Consider the following 22,640-nt stretch of genomic DNA (forward strand, 5'->3'; position numbering starts at 1 on the left):
TCACTGTCTGTGTGGAGTTTGCACTTTCTCCTGGTCTCTGCGTGGGTTTCCTCTCACAGTCCAAAGATGTGCGGGTTAGGTTGATTTGGCTATGCTAAATTGACCCTAGTGTCTGGGGGATTAGCAGGGTAAATGTGTGGGGTACAGGAATAGGGCTTGGGTGGGATTGTGGTTGGTACAGTCTTGATGGGCCAAATAGTCTGTTTCTGTACTGTAGGGATTTTATGAAAACATTGGCTCTATTCCCTCTCTACAGGTGCTGTCAGACCTGCTGAGAGTTTCTGGCATTTGCTGTTTTAGATTCCAGCATCCGCAGTATTTAGCCTTTGCCATTATTTTCCCTACTGGATATAACTGGTTTAGAGCATCTTCTATTTCCTACTAAACAATAGAAGTTTATTTATTAGTCACAAGCAAGCTTACATTAACACTACAATGAAGTTACTATGAAAATCCCCTAGTTGTCACACTCTGGCACCTGTTTGGCTACACCAAGGGGCAATCTAGCATGGCCAATGCATCCAACCTGCATGTCTTTGGACTGTGGGAGGAAACGGGAGCACCCGGAGGAAACCCATGCAGACACGGGGAGAATGTGCAAACTCCACACAGACAGTGACCAAAGCCGGGAATAGAAGCAGCTCTGACAACCTACTCAAGCCTGTTGTAACATCAGTTTGTGGTCAGCAGTGTCGGGGAGCAGTTACTAAACTGTAGATTAAAAGTGTTGCAAATGTACTGAATGCCAGAGATGTGGGTTAGATTTGGAACTGTAAAAGAAGTGACCAGGGTTGAATGCAATCAGTTCGATAGTTTCCTTCCTCTGCTGGCTGGTTGATTCTGCTGTGGAGATGCCGGCGTTGGACTGGGGTAAACACAGTAAAAAAGGTTTAACAACACCAGATTAAAGTCCAACAGGTTTATTTGGTAGCAAAAGCCACACAAGCTTTCGGAGCCTTAAGCTCCTCCTTCAGGTGAGTGGGAATTCTGTTCACAAACAGGGCATAAACAGAATTTTTGTGAACAGAATTCCCACTCACCTGAAGAAGGGGCTTGGGGCTCCGAAAGCTTGTGTGGCTTTTGCTACCAAATAAACCTGTTGGACTTTAACCTGGTGTTGTTAAACTTCTTACTGTGGTTCATTCTGCTCCAGTGAATGAGTGAGCAGATTAAGGATGTTGCAGCCCCTATGCAGCTTGTATCAGAATGTTTCTGTTTGATTTTCACACGGTTGCTGTGAGCTGACTCTCTGAGTGAAGTTGCTGCTGTCAGTCTCTTCCTGCAGAGACACCGGAAGCTGACACAGAGAGGCGGCCGAGGCCGGGGACACAGCAGCCGGGGATGGAGGTGAAGGTAAGGCCGGCCTCCAGCCGCACTTAGCGGCTCCGCTCCACTGGCACCCGCTGGAGCAGCTTCCAGCGCCCCGCTGCTGCCAGCCTCCCGTTCCCCTGGCGGGTTAGTGAGTCCGGGAGCGGAACCGGGAAGGGAAGGGGGATATCCCGGCCGCTCTAAACCGGGAGGGAAGGGGGGGTATCCCGGCCGCTCTAACCGGGGAGTTGGCCGGTGTAACTTGGGGGGGAAGCTGCACATTGCTCACTGACTGAGCCCAATATCCTGGTCGCAACTTACTACCAGTTAGGGCGAGGTCAAAGTTGGCAGCCGCTGACAGCTGCTCCAACTTACTGCATTTATTCCCCAGTTCGCCGGAGACACGTGCCTGGTGGCTTCAGCAAATGCTTTGGTAGCCCATTGAGCCTGTGCCTCTTGCAGTGATACCAGGATAGAGCTCTGGGTTGAGTCGTGGGCACTGAGGTGGAGCTCTGGGTTGAGCTGTGGGCATCAGGGAAGAGCTCCGAGCTGAGCTGTGGGCATTAGGACGGAGCTCTGGGCTAGGCCATGGGCACCGGGGCAGAGCTCCAGGCTGTGTCGTGATGCCAGAGCGATGCTTCATGCTGCAACATTAGTGTGAGGTCATTGCCACCATTGGGTGGAAGATGTGCGGAATTTGAATTTTTCTACATAGTTTAGGAGTTTATTTTTAAAGTTTATTTATTAGTTTCACAAGTAGGCTTGCATTAACACTGCAATGAAGTTACTGTGAAACTCCCCAGGTCACCACAGGCGTCTCTCGCGCCTGTTCGGGTACAGTGAGGGAGAATTTAGCATGGCCAATGCACCTAACCAGCACAGCTTTCAGACTGTGGAAGGAAACCGGAGCACCCGGAGGAAACCCACGCAGACTCGGGGAGAACATGCAGACTCTGTACAGACAGTGACCCAAACTGGGAATCAAACCCAGGTCTCTGGTGCTGAGAGGAGCAGTGCTAGGCGCTGTGCCACTGTGCTATCCGCGGTGTGTAAACTGAGATGATCCATTACATACTTAACTGGATGGAGCTTTTATTCTGTTGATGAATTCTTGGTCTTTTGGCCTAAGATCAAGTATCAGATCAAGCCCAAGTTGGGGTCCAATGCCTTATCTTGTCAGCTTGGATCTCGTTTGTCCCTCTTAGAGTCATAGAGGTTTACAGCATGGAAACAGGCCCTTCGGCCCAACTTGTCCATGACGCCCTTATTGTTTTTTTTAAAACCCCTAAGCTAACCCCAATTGCCCGCATTTGGCCCATATCCCTCTATACCCATCGTACCCATGTAACTATCTAAATGCTTTTTAAAAGATAAAATTGTACTTGCTTCTACTACCACCTCTGGCAGCTTGTTCCAGACACTCACCACCCTCTGTGTGAAAAAATTGCCCCTCTGGACACTTTTGTGTATCTCCCTTCTCACCTTAAACCTATGCCCTCTAGTTTTAGACTCCCCTACCTTTGGGAAAAGATATTGACTATCTACCTTGTCTATGTCCCTCATTATTTTATAGACCTCTATAAGGTCACCCCTCAGCCTCCTACACTCCAGAGAAAAAAGTCCCAGTCTATTCAGCCTCTCCTTATAACTCAATCCATCAAGTCCCGATAGCATACTAGTAAATCTGTTCCGCAATCTTTCTAGTTTAATAATATCGTTTCTATAATAGGGTGACCAGAATTGCACACAGTATTCCAAGTGTGGCCTTACTAATGTTTTGTACAACTTTAACAAGACGTCCCAACTCCTGTATTCAATGTTCTGACCAATGAAACCAAGCATGCCGAATGCCTTCTTCACCACTCTGTCCACCTGTGACTCCACTTTCAAGGAGCTATGAACATGTACCCCTAGATCTCTTTGTTCTGTAACTCTCCCCAACCCCCTATAATCGCACGATTAAGTAATTTTTAATTGCTTGTTAAAGGTGAAAATAATACATTGTAGCCGAAGATCTCACTTGCAGTTTGGAACAATAACTGAGTAAGTCCTGCCCTGGTTCAATCTACCAAAATGCATTACCTCGCATTTGTCTAAATTAAATTCCACCTGCCATTCGTCAGCCCACTGGCCCAATTGATCAAGATCCCGCTGCAATAACCTTCCTCACTGTCCACCATGCCACCAATCTTGCGGGGGACCATGAATTGGATTCAATTGAATTTTGAACTTGCAAGCAAAGCAAGCAAGGAATGGATTTGGGTTTGCCCAGTCCATTCTGAGCATTGGCTTTGTAACTTTAAGAATAAAGATTTTTAAAATAAAAGTGAGAACATTTAAAAGGGAAGTTGATGTGTTGATTGACTATTCATAGAATCCCTACAGTGCAGCAGGAAGTCAGTCAGCTCATTGACACGGCACCGATGCTCCGACAGAGTCTCTTACCCAGGCCTTAAACCCTGTCACCCCGTTTGTTTAATTAAGAAATTGAAATTTAATATGTACGAACCTTTCGCCTCCTGCAGATGATACTTTCACAATACTGGTATACAATAATGTGACAAAGAAGATCAAAGTTCAAATTCATTGAAACAAACAGACTAAAGCTTTATTTAATTCTTCAATAACATCATAATAACAGGAAACAGCATAAAGATAATTATTTGAAAATTCCAAATTTCTAAAAATAATACATTGTAACATGCATCCTGTGTTATGTAACCTTTATCATTTGATGTCCTCCAGAAAACTTACAGGATACAAATAATCAATTTTTCTAAAACTCTCTTGTCCTGCTAGAAGCCAATCTAACTTGCCTTCGTTTCAACTTAACATCTAAAAGATGACCCCACCATACGTGTTACTTCAGTGACGGAGGCATCAACACCTACTTTGTGTCCATTCGTTTGGAATTATCCCTTTTCAAATGGCTTTCTTCATCTCAGACTTTATCAAGACCATCATCACCAGCTCTTAAAATACCTCCAAACCCCTCAAAACTCAGTATGTGCAAACATCCATCACAGAAATGCTTGCGACATTCAGGACACTGAACAAAAAAAATGAAATGAATTAAACTTTAATCATATTCTGTTGTAATTGTATGAATGGTAATACCATCAGGAGAAATTAGAGAATCTACTTCAAAAAGACAATCAAAGGAAGAGTTGGGTATTCATTTGTACTTCAAACTGATCCTGATGACAGTTATCAGGATCAGTTTGGGTGGCATGGTGGCACAGTGGTTAGCACTGCTGCCTCACAGCACCAGGGACCCATGTTCAATTCCAGCCTCGGAATTGTGGAGTTTGCATGTTCTCCCTGTGTCTGCGTGGGTTTCCTCCGGGTGCTCTGGTTTCCTCCCACAGAACAAAGATGTGTGGGTTAGGTTGATTGGCCACGATAAATTGACTCTAGTGTCAGGGGATTAACAGGGTAAATATGTGGGCTTATGGGAATAGGGCCTGGGTGGATTGTGGTCGGTGCAGACTCGATGGGCTGAATGGCCTCCTTCTGCACTGTAGGGATTCTATGATTATGTACAAGGACACCAAGCCACAAAGACAGTTAGCATAGTTTTGCTAGTCTTTTTTCTTGTCATTCTTTTGTCAAACTTCCAGATCTATTTTGAGGATAATTGGCTATGCCTTGATTACATTATTTTCCTATATGATTGATTGTTTCCAATGCCATTAATGAATCAGGTTAGTTGCGTTGAAGTTCATTTTTAGATGTCACTCACATATGATGTCCATCTTTGAAAGCTGGCTTGTGATTAAATCTTCACAAAGAGAATATTACTTCAATATGCACAACATTATTCAGTTATATCTATCATACATAATCTATCAATAGATAAAACAGTTCTAATAACCTTTACTCCGACATTCACATCAGGTCAGTTTTAATTGGAATCACTAAAATCTGCTCAGTATTGAAAACATGCTTTGTCATAGTTGGGTAAAATAAAATAATCTTTTTCTTGCAATTGTTAAATTTCACAAGAATATAATTGTCTCCAACTTGCGCCAGGCCATTATTATCTGAACATGAGTATTGGTAAAATTAAACAAATCTAATGCCTTCTCCAACCTTGCAAATTGAAATTATGCAGGGAGGAGTGATTGGATTTTGTCTGTGCGACAGGAGTATTGATTTTTACATTGAAGGGATGGTTTTCCAAATTTATGCACCAGATGAAGCAGGAAAATTCATACCTTTTTTGTAAAGTGTTGCTTTAAAAAGCATTTCAATAACTTTTTACCTTCCTGATAGTATTGTCTTGTTCGCAGTTAAGAATATGAACAAACCAATGGAAATAATGGCATTTCCATGATGTTGAAGATGTTGTTACAAACCTTTGGCTATCATTTCCCTGCACAAAGTTTTTCAAGTAACTCAAAATTGTTGGAGCAAAAACTAATTTCCTAGTGCACATCTCCATGCCGGGTTCTGCATATAGACAGTTCTTGAAAAGAGATTTTAAAAGCTTTGATACCAATTATCCCCTCACTAGTATACCAGTTACAAGTCAAGCCATTTCACAAATGCACAGAAAGGCTCCTGCAGCTTGTGCTGCTGTTGACCAGGCTGTAGCTTATTTCTGCCTTTACATTCAATGTCATTGTTGTTTGTGGCACAGAAATTTAAGGCAGGAGCCAGGTTGAGCCTTTGACATAGAGAAGATAACTTAGAGTTTTATATTTGGTCAGGTGACCATTGCCATATTTCACGTGGCTTAATTAAGTTCCTGTTGCTGAAAGTAAAGGAACTATTAGGTTATTTTAAAATTCTCACCCTTGTGTTCAAATTTCCTCATGCTTTGCCTTTCTCTATCCTTGCCATTTACTCCAGCTCTACGACCCTCCGCAGTGTCTCTGGTCCTTCAGTTCTGGCCTGTTGCGAATCTTTGATTTTCTTCACTTCACTACTGACAGCTGTACCTTCAGCTACCTTGGCCCATAGCTCTGGAAATCCCTCTGTAAATCTCTCCACCTCTCCCATGCTTCCCCCTTAAAACCTACACATCCCCTATCCTAACATCAGCTAATGTGGCTCAGTGTCAGAGTTTGGTTGATAATGCTCCTATGATGTGCCTTTGGCCACTTAGAATCCCTACAGTGCCAAAGTAGGCCATTTGGCCCATCGGGTCTGCACTGACGCTGATAGAGCACCTTACCAAGACCTACCCCGCCCTATCCTGGTCACTCACACATTTACACCGCTAATCCCCCTAACCTATGTATCTTTGGACATGTTAAAGATGCTATATGTTGTTGTGTGGATTTGACAGGATAATGCACCTTGGGATACATTTCACAGAAGGAGGGTTCAGTTTTAATCTAATGGATGTCTCTGAGCCAAAGCAAGTTGCTGCTTTTAGGCGAGGAGGGAGAAATTTGGAAATAAACAGAACGTTTTTTGCAGCACAGAATTGCTATGGTTTCTGAGACGTAGTTTTCCAATACAGTTACAATTTAAGGTCAGGGTGTTTCTTTTGGTTACATGATTTTTTTAACTTGTCGTTCTCTCCAAGGCCGATGTGTTGTCCCTTTGTACTTCTAACCTTGCTGTTCCTTATAATTACACTTTTGCAACTATTCATTTGCAATGTTTTATTTCCCTAACTCACTCTGACCTATGAAGGACTAGATTTTTTTGTGTCACCAGTAGATCATCAATTGTCACTCACATCAGTAGTTCAAATGTAGATTCTGATCCAAAATTGATTGGAATATAATTGGTGGACAAAATGATATATGCAACACTGTAGTGTACTAGCACACTGAAGCAATACATCACGTAATCAGCAGGAGGTCAAAATATTATGTACATGACACTGATCCTATACTTTTCAGGCTACCTATAGAAGCTCTAGGCCTCATTGATATATTTGTAACCACATTTATGGTGCAGCAAACTGGAACTCATGGTATTTGCGATTTGTGAGCTGTGTTGCATTTAAACTTAGAAGATTGGGGCAATTTTAATCCTCCCGTCAGAATTCAGGCCGAAGGGCAATTTAAAGTGGCTGAGTGTTACCTCCGCTGACTTCAGTACTGGATCCCGCTCTCTTCTGTTATATCTTGCTCTTCTCAGCAGGTGACAGGAACACTCTTGTGGGGTCAGGGATGGCAGGATTGGTTCTCCAGTTTCCATAATGAAAAGATTAGGACTCCCTCATGCCAAGTTTCAAAAACCACCTTCTGACAACGAGCCTACACTGGTGCCAACTGGTTGTCTCCTTCCCACTGATCATCTGATCCTGCCCTCCAGCCAGCTAATAGATGGCATGCAGAAGGCCCTGGAGTTAAAATTTCCCATGCCTCGCATTGCTAAGGTCAAGGGTTACCACTCATCTCACTTGCCTGAATTCAGCTCCAAGTTACAATTTGGATTTGCTCCTAGTTACTTGCTGTTTCGTAGCCTGATTTGTACTTTATAGGCTTGTGAGGTACAGCTTGTGAACAACATTAATATAATGTATCGAACATACTTAAATACTCCCAAGATATTTCACATGAGTATTACCAAAGTGTGACACCAAGCCACTAAAGAAATATGAGGATAGATGACCAAAAGCTTGAACAGGGAAGTAGGTTTGAAAGAGTATCTTGGAGGAGGAGACAGAGGTAAAGAGGTATAGAAAGATAATTCCAGAGCTTGTGACACAGTATAGTGTCATTATTGCATTGCTGTTTGTGGAAGTTGGCTTTGTGCAAACTGGTTGTTGGATTTCCTACATTACATCTGTAACTACACTTCAGAAGTACTTTGTTGGCTGTAAAGTGCTTTGAGATGTCTAGGAGATAGAGGTCCTGGATTTGGAAGGTGCCGTGGAAGAGTCTTGGAGAGTTCCTGCAGTGCATCTTATAGATGGTACACACTGGTGCCACTCTGCATTGGTGGTGAAGAGAGTGGATGTTGAAGGTGGTAAATGGAGTGCCAATCAAGTGGGCTGTTTGTCCTGGATGATGTGAAGCTTTTTAGTCTTTTTGAAACTACACTCAAAAGTACCTCCCTTTTTATAAGCATGCAACTAATACAGAACTAAATCATGAAAACAAGGAAAATCAATATCCACCACAATCTTTGTTGCTCGTTGGTCGCAGAAGGCATCTAATGAACTGTTGGACACCAGATCCACCCCCTCCCGAGCCGCATGGGTGAGAACAAGATTGTGGAAGAGAAGCAGGAGGCCAGAGTGACCATGCCCAACCTGGAGGTGTGAATACCCACCTTAGACAGACCCATGAGGAGTTTCTCCAACTTGCCTGTTCCCCCTCCACATTGGGACCAAAGATTAGGAGCATGGGACTGAAATGGAGCAAGAATTTGAGGAGCAGCTTCTTCAAATGATGATTTGATTTATTATTGTCACGTATTAGTATGCGGTGAAAAGTATTGCTTCTTGCGCGATACAGACAAAGCACACCGTTCATAGAGAAGGAAAGGAGAAAGTGCAGAATGTAGTGTTACAGTCATAGCTAAGGTGTAGAGAAAGATCAACTTAATGTGAGATAGGTCCATTCAAAAGTCTGATGGCAGCATGGAAGAAGGTGGAAGAGAGAATGTCCGGGGTGCGTGGAGTCCTTGATTAAGCTGGCTGCTTGACCATCTGCAGCATGTTGTTGCTATTTGGGTTTTGAATATTGGCCCTTCTAATATTCTGATAGGCTCCCTCTGAGTATCGCAGACTGTTTTGGACAGAAAGTGATTGGTCCATCAGCTCTGTGCTGACCTTTTGCTCTAAATGAAGCATGTGATCTAACCCACTCACCTGCTCATTCTCTCTATCCTTGCTATTCTTTTCCAAGTAGACATCTGATTCCCATTCCATGGAATTTGTGGATTCTGTTTCAATTATAGTGTGTGGCCAAGAATGTCATTTTAATTGCATTCTGTGGACATTGTTCTTTCCTAAACTCACTTTTAAATTCTTTTTGTGATTATCTTATATGTGTGCTCTCCTGCTAAAGTGGTACTGGAAACAGTCTGTCAATTGTTATCTTATTCAACTATTCTTAATTTCAACTCCAGTGGAAAAAAAATCTTAACTTCCCAAGTCTCCTTGTAATGTTCATCCCTGGTTGTACCCCAGTGAACCTGAGCAGCTGCTCTTCCATTTCTATTATACCCTTTTAAGAAGGTGCCAAATCTGTGCTATTCTGCATCTCTGGCCTCATTAAAGGAGTTTCACATAAATTCAGCAAAAACTATGTTTGAAGTGTAAAACCAGAGATTCTGTTTGTCTTTTCATGGACCTATCTAGTTGCATTGCCACTGTTTTTTTATTTAACCAAACATTTATTGACACATTTGGCAGTTAAAATATTTATTTCTTCTTCGACACACCAACTGTGCGTCCTCTACTGCCTGTGTTCTTTGTGTGTTGGCCACACACACAGACTCCAGAAGTGTTGCAGACCTCTGTGCGCATGGATCTCCTTCAATCGTTCCATGTTCTCACGCAGTTTTATGTCCAGGCCGTTGTCCAGAGAGCGTAGGTTTAAGGTGAGGAGTAAGTGGTTTAGAGGGGATCTGAGGAAGTGTTCTTTCACCCAGAGGGTGGTGGAAATATGGAACGCGCTGCCTGAGAGGGTGATGGAGGCAGGTCCTCTTGCAACATTTAAGAAGCACCTGGATGAGCACTTAAATTGCCACGACTGTGGTCCAAGTGCTGGTAAATAGGATTAGTATAGATTGGTATTTGATGGTCAGCCTAGACATGGTAGGCCGACGGGCCTGTTTCTGTGCTGTGTGACTCTATAAGTCTATCACTCTGATTAGAATGAGAGGCCATCAGAAGCTCGAGGTCATGCTTGCAGACTGAACGGATGTGTTCCACAAAGCCGTCACCCAATCTGTATTTGGGCTCCCAGTGCAAAGGAAATAACATTGTGAGAAGTGAATACAGCAGACTAGACCGAAAGAAATGTGCGTGAAGCATGTAAGGATAAACCCAGGCTAAGCCAGTTTAATGCCAAAGATAGAGTCATAGAGGTTTACAGCATGGAAACAGGCCCTTCGGCCCAACTTGTCCATGCCACCTTTTTATTTAAACCCCTAAGCTAATCCCAATTGCCCACATTTGGCCCATGTCCCTCTATACCCATCTTACCCATGTAACTGTAAATGCTTTTTAAAAGACAAAATTGTACCTGCCCCTACTACTACCCCTGGCAACTTGTTCCAGACACTCACCACCCTCTGTGTGAAACAATTGCCCCTCTGGACACTTTTGTATCTCTCCCCTCTCACTTTAAATCTATACCCTCTAGTTTTAGACTCCCCTACCTTTGGGAAAAGATATTGACTAACTAGCTGATCTGTGCTCCTCATTATTTTATAGACCTCTATAAGATCACCCCTCGGCCTTCTACGCTCCAGAGAAAAAAGTCCCAGTCTATCCAGCCTCTCTTTATAACTCAATCCATCAAGTCCCGGTAGCATCTTAGTAAATCTTTTCTGCACTCTTTCTAGTTTAATAATATCCATTCTATAATAGGGTGACCAGAACTGTGCACAGTACTCCAAGTGTGGCCTTACCAATGTCTTGTACAACTTCAACAAGACATCCCAACTCCTGTATTCAATGTTCTGACCGATGAAACCAAGCATGCTGAATGCCTCCTTCACCACTCTGTCCACCTGTGACTCCACTTTCAAGGAGCTATGAACATGTACCCCTAGATCTCTTTGTTCTGCAACTCTCCCCAACGCCCTACCATAACTGAGTAAGTCCTGCCCTGGTTTAATCTACCAAAATGCATCACCTCGCGTTTATCTAAATTAAACTCCATCTGCCATTCGTCAGCCCACTGGCCCAATTGATCAAGATCCCGTTGCAATCGGAGATAACTTTCTTCACTGTCCACTATGCCACCAATCTTGGTGTCATCTGCAAACTTACTAACCAATGGGTGAAGGGGTTAAAAATCATTGAGTGCAGAGTTCCCGTTGAATTGAGTACAGCAGAGTTCCTCTGGGAAGCTGTAGTGAAGTTCTTTCTGTGAAGTTCCCACAGCTACAGTTGGGCTGTACAAACAAGAAACCAGAAAAAGCTAGCCGTAACAGCCCAGACCTGCATGTGTGGATGTTTGGATGGTGTAGCCATGTAGGCGTGTTTCGTTAGGAGTCGGATATTATAATTAGGCAAGCGTTTAGAAGTTATAACTGGATAACTATATCCATCAGACGTAAATGAAGCAATTAGAACAATTAGCTGTAATTGGATATCAGTGACTTTAGAACAAATGTATTCTTGTGATTGGTATATACAAATTACTTGTAAGATAGCCAAAGATATAGTTAATGTTCCAATGTATCACTCAGAGAAGTCTATCCTGTGGAGGCAGACTTCCCTCCTATAGCTTGAATAAAGATCTTTAAAAAGAACTCTGCAAGTTTAGTCTGGTCTCTCGTGGGGAGCCAAGTACGAGGTAACTGGATAAGTAAAGTTCCCTAACAATGAAACGATAATCTGGAATGTTTTTGAAACGATAATTCGGAACTAAACAAAGTCAGTTGGACAAATGAAGATTGATTAGGGAAAGCCATCATAGATTTCTTAAATTAAAGATGGAGTTTTTTTGATGAGGCTAAACAAGGGGTTAATGAGGGTAATGTGGTAGATGTGATGTATGTGGAATTCCAAAAGACAGTTGGTAAAGTGCCACACGATAGGCTTGTCAGCAAAGTTGAAGGCCATGGAATAAAAAGGAAGTTGGCAGAATGACAGGAAATGGAGAGTAATTGTGAACAGTTGTTTTTGGATTGAAGGATGGGCTTCCAAGAGGTTGGTACGCGAATCACTGCTTTTCTTGATATATCTGAACTGTAGGATTCTATGACTCCATATTATGAGCTAGACTTGGGCGTACAATGCACAATTTCAGTTTTCAGATGACTCAGAACTTGGACATATTGTGAATTGTGAGAAGGATAGTGATAGACTTCAAGAGGACATAAATAGGCTGGTGGATTGGGCAGACACAAGGCAGATAAAATTTAATGCAAAGAAATAAGTGGCACATTTCAGTGGAAAGAACAAGGAGAAGCAATATAAAATAAAAGGTGCAATTATAAAGGAGGTGTAAGAACAGAGAGACTGGGGTTTTATGTGCACAAGTGGACATATGGGTGGCACAGTGGTTAGCAATGTTGTCTCACAGCGCCAGGGATGCTGGTTCAATTCCGGCCTTGGGTGACTGTGTGGCGTTTGCACGTTCTCCCCGGGTCTGCGTGAGTTTCCTCCGGGTGCTCCGGTTTCCACCCACAATCTAAAGATGTGTAGGTTAGGTTGATTCGCCATGCTAAATTGTCCCTTAGTATTAGGGAGATTAGCAGGGTAAATATGTGGGATTACGGGGATAGGGCCTGGATAGGACTGTTGTCGGTGCAGGCTCGATGGGCAGAATGGCCTCCTGCACTGTAGGGATTTTATGATTCTGTGATGCCAAGTCATTGAAGCCAGCAGGGCAAGTTGAGAAAGTGATTAATAAAGGTACAAAAGTGGGATGTTATGGTGAAACTTTCTAAGACTTTGAGTGAGTCTTAACTGGAATAGTATGCCTAATCCTGAGCACCACACTCGAGTAAGGATGTGTGAACTTTGGAGAGGGTGCACAAAAGTTTCATGAGAAAGGTTCTGGAATGAAGGACTTTAGTTATGTGGATCATTTGGAGAAGCTGGGGTTCCCTTTGAGAAATTTGAGAGGAGATTTGATAGAAGTGTTCAAATCATGAGGAATCTAGACAGTAAATAGATTGAAATAGTATGTATTGGAGGTCCAGCAGACATTGGTTTAAGATGGTTGGCAAAAGAACAAAAGTAACATTGGAAAAGATGTTGGAATTTGAAATCCATTGTCTGAGAGTGTGGTGGAGGAGATACATTTGGGCTTTCAAAGGGGATTGGATAAGTACCTGAAGAGAAATCATTTGCAGAACCACAGGGAATGGGCAGATTAATGGGACTAGCTGAGTTAATCTTGTACAAAGCTGGCATGGACCCAATTCATCAAATGGCTGCCTTCTGCACTGTGTAAGAATTCTGTGACAGTCCAAGAGATTTTCTTTTGCTCTATTCTGTTTCTGCTCTCCGAGCATCTCTCTTATTGTGGCCATGTTGCCCTTGATGCATTTTCTCTTGGGTCTCCTGTGTACAGTCTTGTTTAGTTGACAGACACAGTTCATAAAGAATGATGTTTGAGTGAAGAGTACTGGAAAAATGTCCTTCAACATGAGCATGCCCTTGCCTGGAGAGAAGGGAGGTATATTAAAAAGAGAGGGTTTCATCAACTCTGGACTAGATTGCATTCTGTACATGTAATGTCTCTGAGAGTGTATGGACATGTTTACTGATGCGTATAAGGGAAATCTAGTGGGGCATGGTTGGTTAAAGGAAGCATGTGTTGATAGGGTTAGATGAAGAGTGGTGGAAGAAGCATGATGTGGAGCAGCAACACCAGAATACATCATTTGGGCTGAATGGTCCAGTTGTGTGCTGTAGATTCGGTAATTCTGCATAACTATTTGCATAGTTTTATTGAACTATTTTTCTGTTTTTTTGTTATCTGTTGTTTTTCCCCTTATTTAGTAAAGCGCACGGTGGTACAGTGGCTAGCACTGCTGCCTCACAGCGCCATGGACCCAGGTTCGATTCACGGCTTGCGTCACTGTCTATGAGTCTGCACATTCTCCCCGTGTCTGCATGGGTTTCCTCCGGGTGCTCTGGTTTCCTCCCACAGTCCGAAAGACGTGCTGGTTAGGAGCATTGGCCATGCTAGATTCTCCCTTAGTGTACCTGAACAGGCGCCAGAGTGTGGCAACTGTGGGATTTTCACAGTAACTTCATTGCAGTGTTAATGTAAGCCTACTTGTGACTAATAAATAAAGTTTTAAAGGAGAATTATCTTTCACGGAGCCTTGCAAGGAGTCCGCAGCAGCAGTGGTGGTGGTTTGGGGAGGGGAGTTACAGAATGTAAAACAATGTTTGCCGGGGATGCCTGCACTGTATGAGAATCTAGTCCTCTGGTTGGTTAGGGCAAGTTTAGGGCCAGTTATAGATGGCAGAGGGAAGTTATGTGTGGAACCGGAGGAGATTGGTGAAGCATTGAACCAATATTTCTCTTCGGTGTTCACGCAAGGGGACATGAATATAGCTGAGGAGGACACTGGGTTGCAAGGGAGTAGAATAGACAGTATTACAGTTGATAAGGAGGATGTGCAGGATATTCTGGAGGGTCTGAAAATAGATAAATCCCCTGGTCCGGATGGGATTTATCCAAGGATTCTCTGGGAGGCAAGAGAAGTGATTGCAGAGCCTCTGGCTCTGATCTTCAGGTCGTCGTTGGCCTCTGGTATAGTACCAGAAGATTGGAGGTTAGCGAATGTTGTCCCATTGTTTAAGAAGGGGAACAGAGACTTCCCCGGGAATTATAGACCGGTGAGTCTCACTTCTGTTGTCGGCAAGATGTTGGAAAAAATTATAAGGGATAGGATTTATAGTTATTTGGAGAGTAATGAATTGATAGGTGATAGTCAGCATGGTTTTGTGGCAGGTAGGTCGTGCCTTACTAACCTTATTGAGTTTTTTGAGAAAGTGACCAAGGAGGTGGATGGGGGCAAGGCAGTGGACGTGGTATATATGGATTTTAGTAAGGCGTTTGATAAGGTTCACCATGGTAGGCTTCTGCAGAAAATGCAGATGTATGGGATTGGGGGTGATCTAGGAAATTGGATCAGGAATTGGCTAGCGGATAGGAAACAGAGGGTGGTGGTTGATAGTAAATATTCATCATGGAGTGCGGTTACAAGTGGTGTACCTCAGGGATCTGTTTTGGGGCCACTGCTGTTTGTAATATTTATTAATGATCTGGATGAGGGTATAGTTGGGTGGATTAGCAAATTTGCTGATGACACCAAAGTCGGTGGTGTGGTAGACAGTGAGGAAGGGTGTCGTAGTTTGCAGGAAGACTTAGACAGGTTGCAAAGTTGGGCCGAGAGGTGGCGGATGGAGTTTAATGCGGAGAAGTGTGAGGTAATTCACTTTGGTAGGAATAACAGATGTGTTGAGTATAGGGCTAACGGGAGGACTTTGAATAGTGTGGAGGAGCAGAGGGATCTAGGTGTATGTGTGCATAGATCCCTGAAAGTTGGGAATCAAGTAGATAAGGTTGTTAAGAAGGCATATGGTGTCTTGGCGTTTATTGGTAGGGGGATTGAATTTAGGAGTCGTAGCGTTATGTTGCAACTGTACACAACTCTGGTGCGGCCGCACTTGGAGTACTGTGTGCAGTTCTGGTCCCCACATTACAGGAAGGATGTGGAGGCTTTGGAGAGGGTGCAGAGGAGGTTTACCAGGATGTTGCCTGGTATGGAGGGGAGATCCTATGAGGAGAGGCTGAGGGATTTGGGATTGTTTTCGCTGGAAAGGCGGCGGCTAAGAGGGGATCTTATTGAAACATATAAGATGATTAGAGGTTTAGATAGGGTGGATAGTGATAGCCTTTTTCCTCTGATGGAGAAATCCAGCACGAGGGGGCATGGCTTTAAATTGAGGGGGGGTAGTTATAGAACCGATGTCAGGGGTAGGTTCTTTACCCAGAGGGTGGTGAGGGATTGGAATGCCCTGCCAGCATCAGTAGTAAATGCGCCTAGTTTGGGGGCGTTTAAGAGATCCGTAGATAGGTTCATGGACGAAAAGAAATTGGTTTAGGTTGGAGGGTCACAGTTTTTTTTTTTAACTGGTCGGTGCAACATCGTGGGCCGAAGGGCCTGTTCTGCGCTGTAATGTTCTATGTTCTATGTTCTATGTTCTGATTAGTGAGTCAAATACAGATAGGAAACTAGTTGCCTCATTAGGTCTTCCACATGTGAAAGAGAGGCTATCTCCTGTCAGGTTAAGGGAGTTCCAAGTGAAGAGAAAATGAGGCACAAATTGAGGTGCCTGCAAGAAATTCAAGCCACCTGTGTGATTTGAGCACCATAACCACTGCACTATTCGATCGTTCATTCAGGTGATTCACAAGAGGGAAGGAGAAACAACAAGAAATATTTCTTCAAATTAGTCTCTCGGAGATTGTTGGGGGTGGGGGCTATCACGTTGGCACTTTGAAAGAGATCACCCTGGCTAACCTCATTCTACCCTGCACAGTCTGAGGTGGAAAATTAGCAAGACTCATGAAGCATTCCTATGAACAGAGATACATTTAAAATTAAAGCAAAAGTGCACAGGATATAGGAGAAACATTTTGAACTGGCAAAATGCCTGGTGGAGGCCGATTTAAAATAATTTCCAAAAGCATCAGAAGGGCATGAGGAGAATTTTTTTTACACAGTGTGAAATTATTATTTAGACTGTCCATGGAGCACCATTTTTGATTTAATTTATTATTGTCACCTGTATTGGTATACAGTGAAAAGTATTGTTTCTTGCGCTCTACACAGACAAAGCATACCGCATGTAGAGAAGGAAAGGGGAGAGTTCAGAATGTTACAATCATAGCTAGGGTGTGGAGAAAGATCAACTTAATGCGAGGTAGGTCCATTCAAATGTCTGATGGCAACAGGGAAGAAGCTGTTCTTGAGTCAGTTGGCACGTGTCCTCAGACTTTTATATCTTTTTTCTGACAGAAGAAGGTGGAAGAGAGTACGTCCGGGGTGCGTAGGGTCCTTAATTATGCTGGCTGCTTTGCTGAGGCAGTGGGAAGTGTAGACAGAGTCAATGGATGGAAGGCTGGTTTGCGTGATGGACTGGGCTTCGTTCATGATCTTTTGTAGTTTGCAAGCCTAACTCGGAGCAGACAACAAGTATAAATCTGATTCTTGGTGCAAGCTTCAAACATAGATGGTAAAACTGATCTTCTTTCTGTTATATCTGTTCTCACTCTGTATGATGAGGAGTGGAACAATTTGCGATGAGGGCATGCGGATGCTAGACTCTCAGGAAAAGAACATATGACACAGAGATGGCTATGAGGTTACTTTGCCGTATGTGGGGCTGAAGGTGAGGCTTGGAAGGCTGAGGCTACTCAAGAAAATCATTACTGGGTTCTATCAAATGGTAACAGAGGCAAGGAAAACCTCTTCGATGGTTAGAACAACCTTATTTATATCAGATAGAATTAGTCCCCTTGGTGCTTTAACAGAGGATAACAACGTTAGATAGATGAAAGGAATAAAGAAATGAGTGCCGAGGCCTGGGGGCAGCATGAGGAGAGTGGGTGAAAACTTGGTTGAGAAAGTGGATTTTGAGCAGGTTTTTAAAGTGGAGAGAGACAGAGGGGCTTACAGACAGGATTCCAGAGAGTCGACGAAAGCTGTCTTCAGTGGTTGTTTAAAATTTAAAGTTTATTTTATTAGTGTCACAAGTAGGCTTACATTAAAACTGCAATGAAGTTACTGTGAAAATCCCCTAGTCGCCACACTCCGGCGCCTGTCCAGGTACACTGAGGGAGAATTTAGCATGGCCAAAGCACCTAACCAGCACGTCTTTACGATTGTGGAAGGAAACCGGAGTATCCGGAGGAAACCCATGCAGATATGGGGAGAACGTGCAGACTCCACAGAGACCGTGACCAAAGCCGGGAATCTAACCCGGGTCCCTGGTGCTGTGAAGCAGCAGTGCTAACCACTGTGCCACCGTGCCATCACCATGCTGTCCCTTTGTCGGTTGGGCATAGAGAAGGGGAGATACACACAAGTCGTGAGTGGGAAAATTAGCAGGTGATGGGACAGTAAACGGCAGGAAGGAGTTCCCATGATGGGGATAAGTGAGGTCATCGAAGGATTAGAAGTTGAAGCCCAAAACTTTCATAGTTGGAAAGCGTTGAGGACAAAGGATCCAATATAGGCCAGCAAGCACGGAGATTATGCATGAGTAAAATTGAATATCATTCAAGATATGGGCAGTCACATTTTTAACAAATTTATTTTTTGATATTACATGCTGATAGACCAGCAAGGATAATATTGAAGAAATGGAGTTGAGAAGTAACACGGACATGGATAAGGCTTTGAGTGTAGTGGGGATGGAGGTGAGTGGTTACAGAGATGGATTGGTTAGCTTTGGGTTGAAGAGGATTCCAAGACTTAGCAGTCTTTTTCAGACTGAGTGTCAGGGGGGTAGTGTTTATAGTGCGGCTATAAATGGTGGCTTTGACATCCCAGTATTAAGTTGGCGGACATTTTGATTTATCCATAATTTGCGATGGCGCTGTAATGCCTGCTCTGTGTTTGGTTAGTGCTGCAGTGATGGTTGTAATGGGTAAGCAGTTGTGTAGTCATTTGAAAGTTCATGAATGACAGGTGAAATTGTAGCAAATATATCAATTTGATGTTTTATCTGATTTTAACAAGTGAATCGAAGTTACAACATTCGTTCATGCTAAAGGGAAGAATATTTTTTAAAATTTACCTACTTAGCAAATTGATGCAAACAAGTGTTGGCGGAAAATGCTTCACATGTGAGAGTCAGATTAAACATAATTTGATATAGTTTCTGTAATGTCACTAGTTTTTCATGATGTGTATTTTGGAGAGTAGTGGTGTACAGGGGAAGAAGGAAAGTATGGTTTTTTTTTAAAACCTGTAGTATGTGAGTATGCAGTTTTGTGCTCAGTGGTGTTATTGTTAACTACTTTCCTTGTCAATTAATCACAAATTGGCTGCATCCAACTGACGAGAAAATTGGGGGAAAAATATATTTTGTTTCTGAGGCTTGGATTCAAAACACAGCCAAATAGTTTCTGGGTATATGGTGTGTGATTCTTGCACAGGCCACTAAGCGGTGCACAAGAATGGTCTAGTCTTTTTACCTCTCTTCACTATTGCTGGGGAAAATACCCAGCCTCCGAAGACCTTCCTTAAGCTAAAATGTCTGAAATTGCGTCCTTGGGGAAGCAGCGACCCATGTTCTGTTGGTGCTTCAATTATCTGTACCACCACATTGCAGTTATATTTTAAATACATTTATTATATAGTCAATTGATCTATCGTTATGTTATACATGATGACAGTGGGACACAATTTTTCGGAATTGTACCCCTTGCCCAGAGAGAACAGAAAAGCTGCATCTTTTGAAGTATGGGTAAAATGCTGTAATTCTGTCAGTATGTACAGTTGTTAAAACTGAATGTTAATGAGATCAATGAAGTCTATCGTTCATGCACGATTGACCTTGCGTTGGTCTGATTTCGTCACGACTGGCTCCATTTTCGAACGGTTTCCGTGCGGCCATTTTCTCGATCACTATTTTTTATCAAAGTCGTGGACGAATCTTTTTTTGACCACACGGGGGCAATAGATATGCAGTTATTTCAGAACATGATTTTATTTCAATAAGGCAAATAGCAAGGCTGTTTCTTTGTTATGAATATGCTAGGTATTCCACCAACTGATTTTGTTTTTCGTGTCTCTTAGAATCAGAGAGTCAGAGTCATCTAGTACAGAAGAGTCTGCACTGAAACAAGTACCCTAAATCTACACTAATCCCACTTTCCAACACTTGGCCCATAGCCTTGAATGTTATGATATTTCAAGTGCTCATCCACATATTTTTTAAAGGTTGTGAGATTCTCCCCCTCAACTATCTTCTCAGGCAATGCATTCCGGACTCCCACCACCCTCTGGGTGAAAATACTTTTCCTCAGATCCCCTCTAAATCTCTTACCCCATACCTTTAAATTATGCCCCCTTGTTATTGATCCTTCAACTAAGGGGAACAGCTGTTTCCTTTTGACCTGTCCATACTCCTCATAATCTTAGACATCTCAATCAGGTTCCTCGCAACCTTCTCTGCTCGAATGAAAACCTGAGCCTATCCAGCCTCTCTCCATAGTGCAAATGCTCCATCCCAGGCAACATCCTGGTTAATCTCTGCACCCTCTCCAATGCAATCACATCCTTCCTTTAGTGAGGTGACCGGAACTGCATACAGTACTCCAGCAGTGGCCTAACCAAAGTTTTATACAGCTCCAACATAATCGCCCTACTTTTATAATCTGTGCCACGACAGATAAAGCAAGATGCCTTCTTAACTACCCTATTAACCTGTCCTGCTTCCCTCAGGGATCTGTGGATAGGCACCCCCAGATCTCTCTGTTCCTCTGAGCTTCTTAGTGTTCTACCGTTCATTGAGTACTCCCTTGTCTTGTTACTCCTTCCAAAGTGCATCACCTTGCACTTTTCAGAGTTAAATTCCATCTACCACTGATCTACCCATCTGATCAATCCATCTATATCTTGCTGCAACCTAAGAACTTATTCCTCACTATTAACCACCCTTCCAATCTTCATGCCATCTGCAAACTTAATTATCATCCCTCCCGCCCACATTCTTGTCTATATCGTTTATATATATTTCACTTGAATATGTATGTCTTGAACACAACGAGCAGAATGATGGTACATTGATTAGCACTGTTCCCTTACAGTGCCAGGGACCAAGATTCAATTCTAGCCTTTGGTGACTATCTGTGTGGAGTTTGTATGTTTTCCCTGTGCGTGGGTTTCCTTCGGGTGCTCCAGTTTCCTCCCACAGTCCAAAGATGTGCAGGTTATGTGGATTAGCCATGCTAAATTGCCCCTTAGTGTCCTAAAATGGATAGGTTAGGGGGATTAGCGAGGTGAATACGTGGGGTTATGGGGATAGGGCTTGGGTGGGATACTGTGTCGGAGATTCGGTGCAGACTCTTTCAGCACTGTATAAAAAATAAAGTGAGAGAAACTTTGATTAATATATTTACATATAAGTGTGTAACGACGAGCTACTCCTTTGCTTTGGTTATTGTTCCGGTTCCATATTGGAATTCGCAATTGCTTCCATACCTGCATTGCAGCCCTGTTGGTACTTGATAATCTACCTTTCACTTAGCATTGCTGTGGTAACAAATGCTGATATCCACTGACATGTCACAACCATTCCTAAACCAGTGGAAGCTGTAGCTACCAGCTGGAACATGCGTGACACCCAGGGAAGTTTGTTTGGTGTGCTGTTTCTCTTACTCCACTTTGTTCTGAATGATGCTTTCCAAGCATCAGATTATTGTCTGTGGGAGCTTGCTGTGTGCCAATTGGCAGTTGTGTTTTCTACATTATAATTGCGACGACTCTTAAAAAGTATATATTTGAATTGATTATAAAGCAATCCGGGACGTTGTGAGGTTTTGAAATGTACTCGATAAACACAAGTCTTCTCTTTTGCGCTGACAAATCGGAAAAGCCGATCATACCTCTCCAGGGATGGTTAAGCAAACCTGGTGCTTACATATTTGCAGTATCACATCCATTGTCAGAAGATTATCTTCACAACTCTTACACCTTGAAAGAAGTACCTAATTGAAGCTGTTGGCCAATGTGACCTGACACATCTTGCTGCTGACTGTTTCTCATGTCCCAACACCGCTTTGCTGACAGTAACTGGGTGGCACGGTGGCACATTGGTTCGCACTGCAGCCTCACAGCGCTAGGAACCCAGGTTCAATCTGGCGCTGGGTCACTGTCTGTGTTGAGTTTGCACATTCTCCCCGTGTCTGTGCGAGTTTTCTCCGGGTGCTCCGGTTTCCTCCCACTGTCCAAAGACGTACGGGTTAGATGGAATGGCCATGCTAAATTTCTCCATAGTGTCCCACGATATGTAGATTAGGGGATTAGCCATGGTTAGTGTGTGGGGTTACGGGAATAGGATGGGAAAGAGGGCCTGGGTAAGATACGCTGCCAGAGAGTGGGTACAGACTTGATGGGCTGAATGGCCGCCTCCTGCACTGTAGGGATCCTAGAGGATTCTGTGAATATGGCGTTTTTGTTTATACTGGTTGAATCCAGGAATACATTTTGTGAAATGAATGGCCAGTAAAAAGAAGAGGGAATCTGTGTTCGGCAGTTGTCTGACTAAAGCGGAGTAACAGGTTAAATTAACTCAGAAATCTAAGGTCGGAGTAAATACATTTAAATTATTATTGAGGGAAAAGCAGCAAAAATAATTTCCGAGCACAAAGAGGCAGTCTGTTTGGCATTGACAGTGAGGAGGTCATCGTGGAGACAAAATACATTTGGCTCTTTGCAGTGAGGTGAGTTTGGAAAGTTATACAGATCTGGAATATGCTGTCTGAGAGGGTAGTTGAGGCAGATTCAGTCATGGATTTCAAAAGGGAATTGGATAAAAACCCTCCGGGTCAAACTGTGCAGTAAGCAGTGATCGTGGAAAAGGGAGGGTACAGAGGCTGCCTAAGTTTAAGTTTATTTATTAGTGTCACAAGTAGGCTAACATTAACACTGCAATGAAGTTACTGTGAAAATCCTCTCGTCGCCACACTCTGGCGCCTGTT

The 22,640-nt window shown here is 43.2% G+C and overlaps 1 protein-coding gene across 1 annotated transcript in view; it reads left to right on the forward strand.

Annotated features, from left to right (window-relative positions):
* Positions 1-989: 989 nt before the first annotated feature.
* mtap (methylthioadenosine phosphorylase) overlaps positions 990-22,640 on the forward strand; it is a 178,325-nt gene continuing 156,674 nt past the window's right edge. The window contains exon 1 of the mRNA XM_078214282.1: positions 990-1,353. Coding sequence (XP_078070408.1) covers positions 1,342-1,353 — 12 coding nt within the window. The 5' untranslated portion in view covers positions 990-1,341. The remainder of the gene's footprint in view (positions 1,354-22,640) is intronic.

Source organism: Mustelus asterias, chromosome 6, assembly GCF_964213995.1.
Source record: "Mustelus asterias chromosome 6, sMusAst1.hap1.1, whole genome shotgun sequence".
NCBI classification, from domain to species: domain Eukaryota; kingdom Metazoa; phylum Chordata; class Chondrichthyes; order Carcharhiniformes; family Triakidae; genus Mustelus; species Mustelus asterias.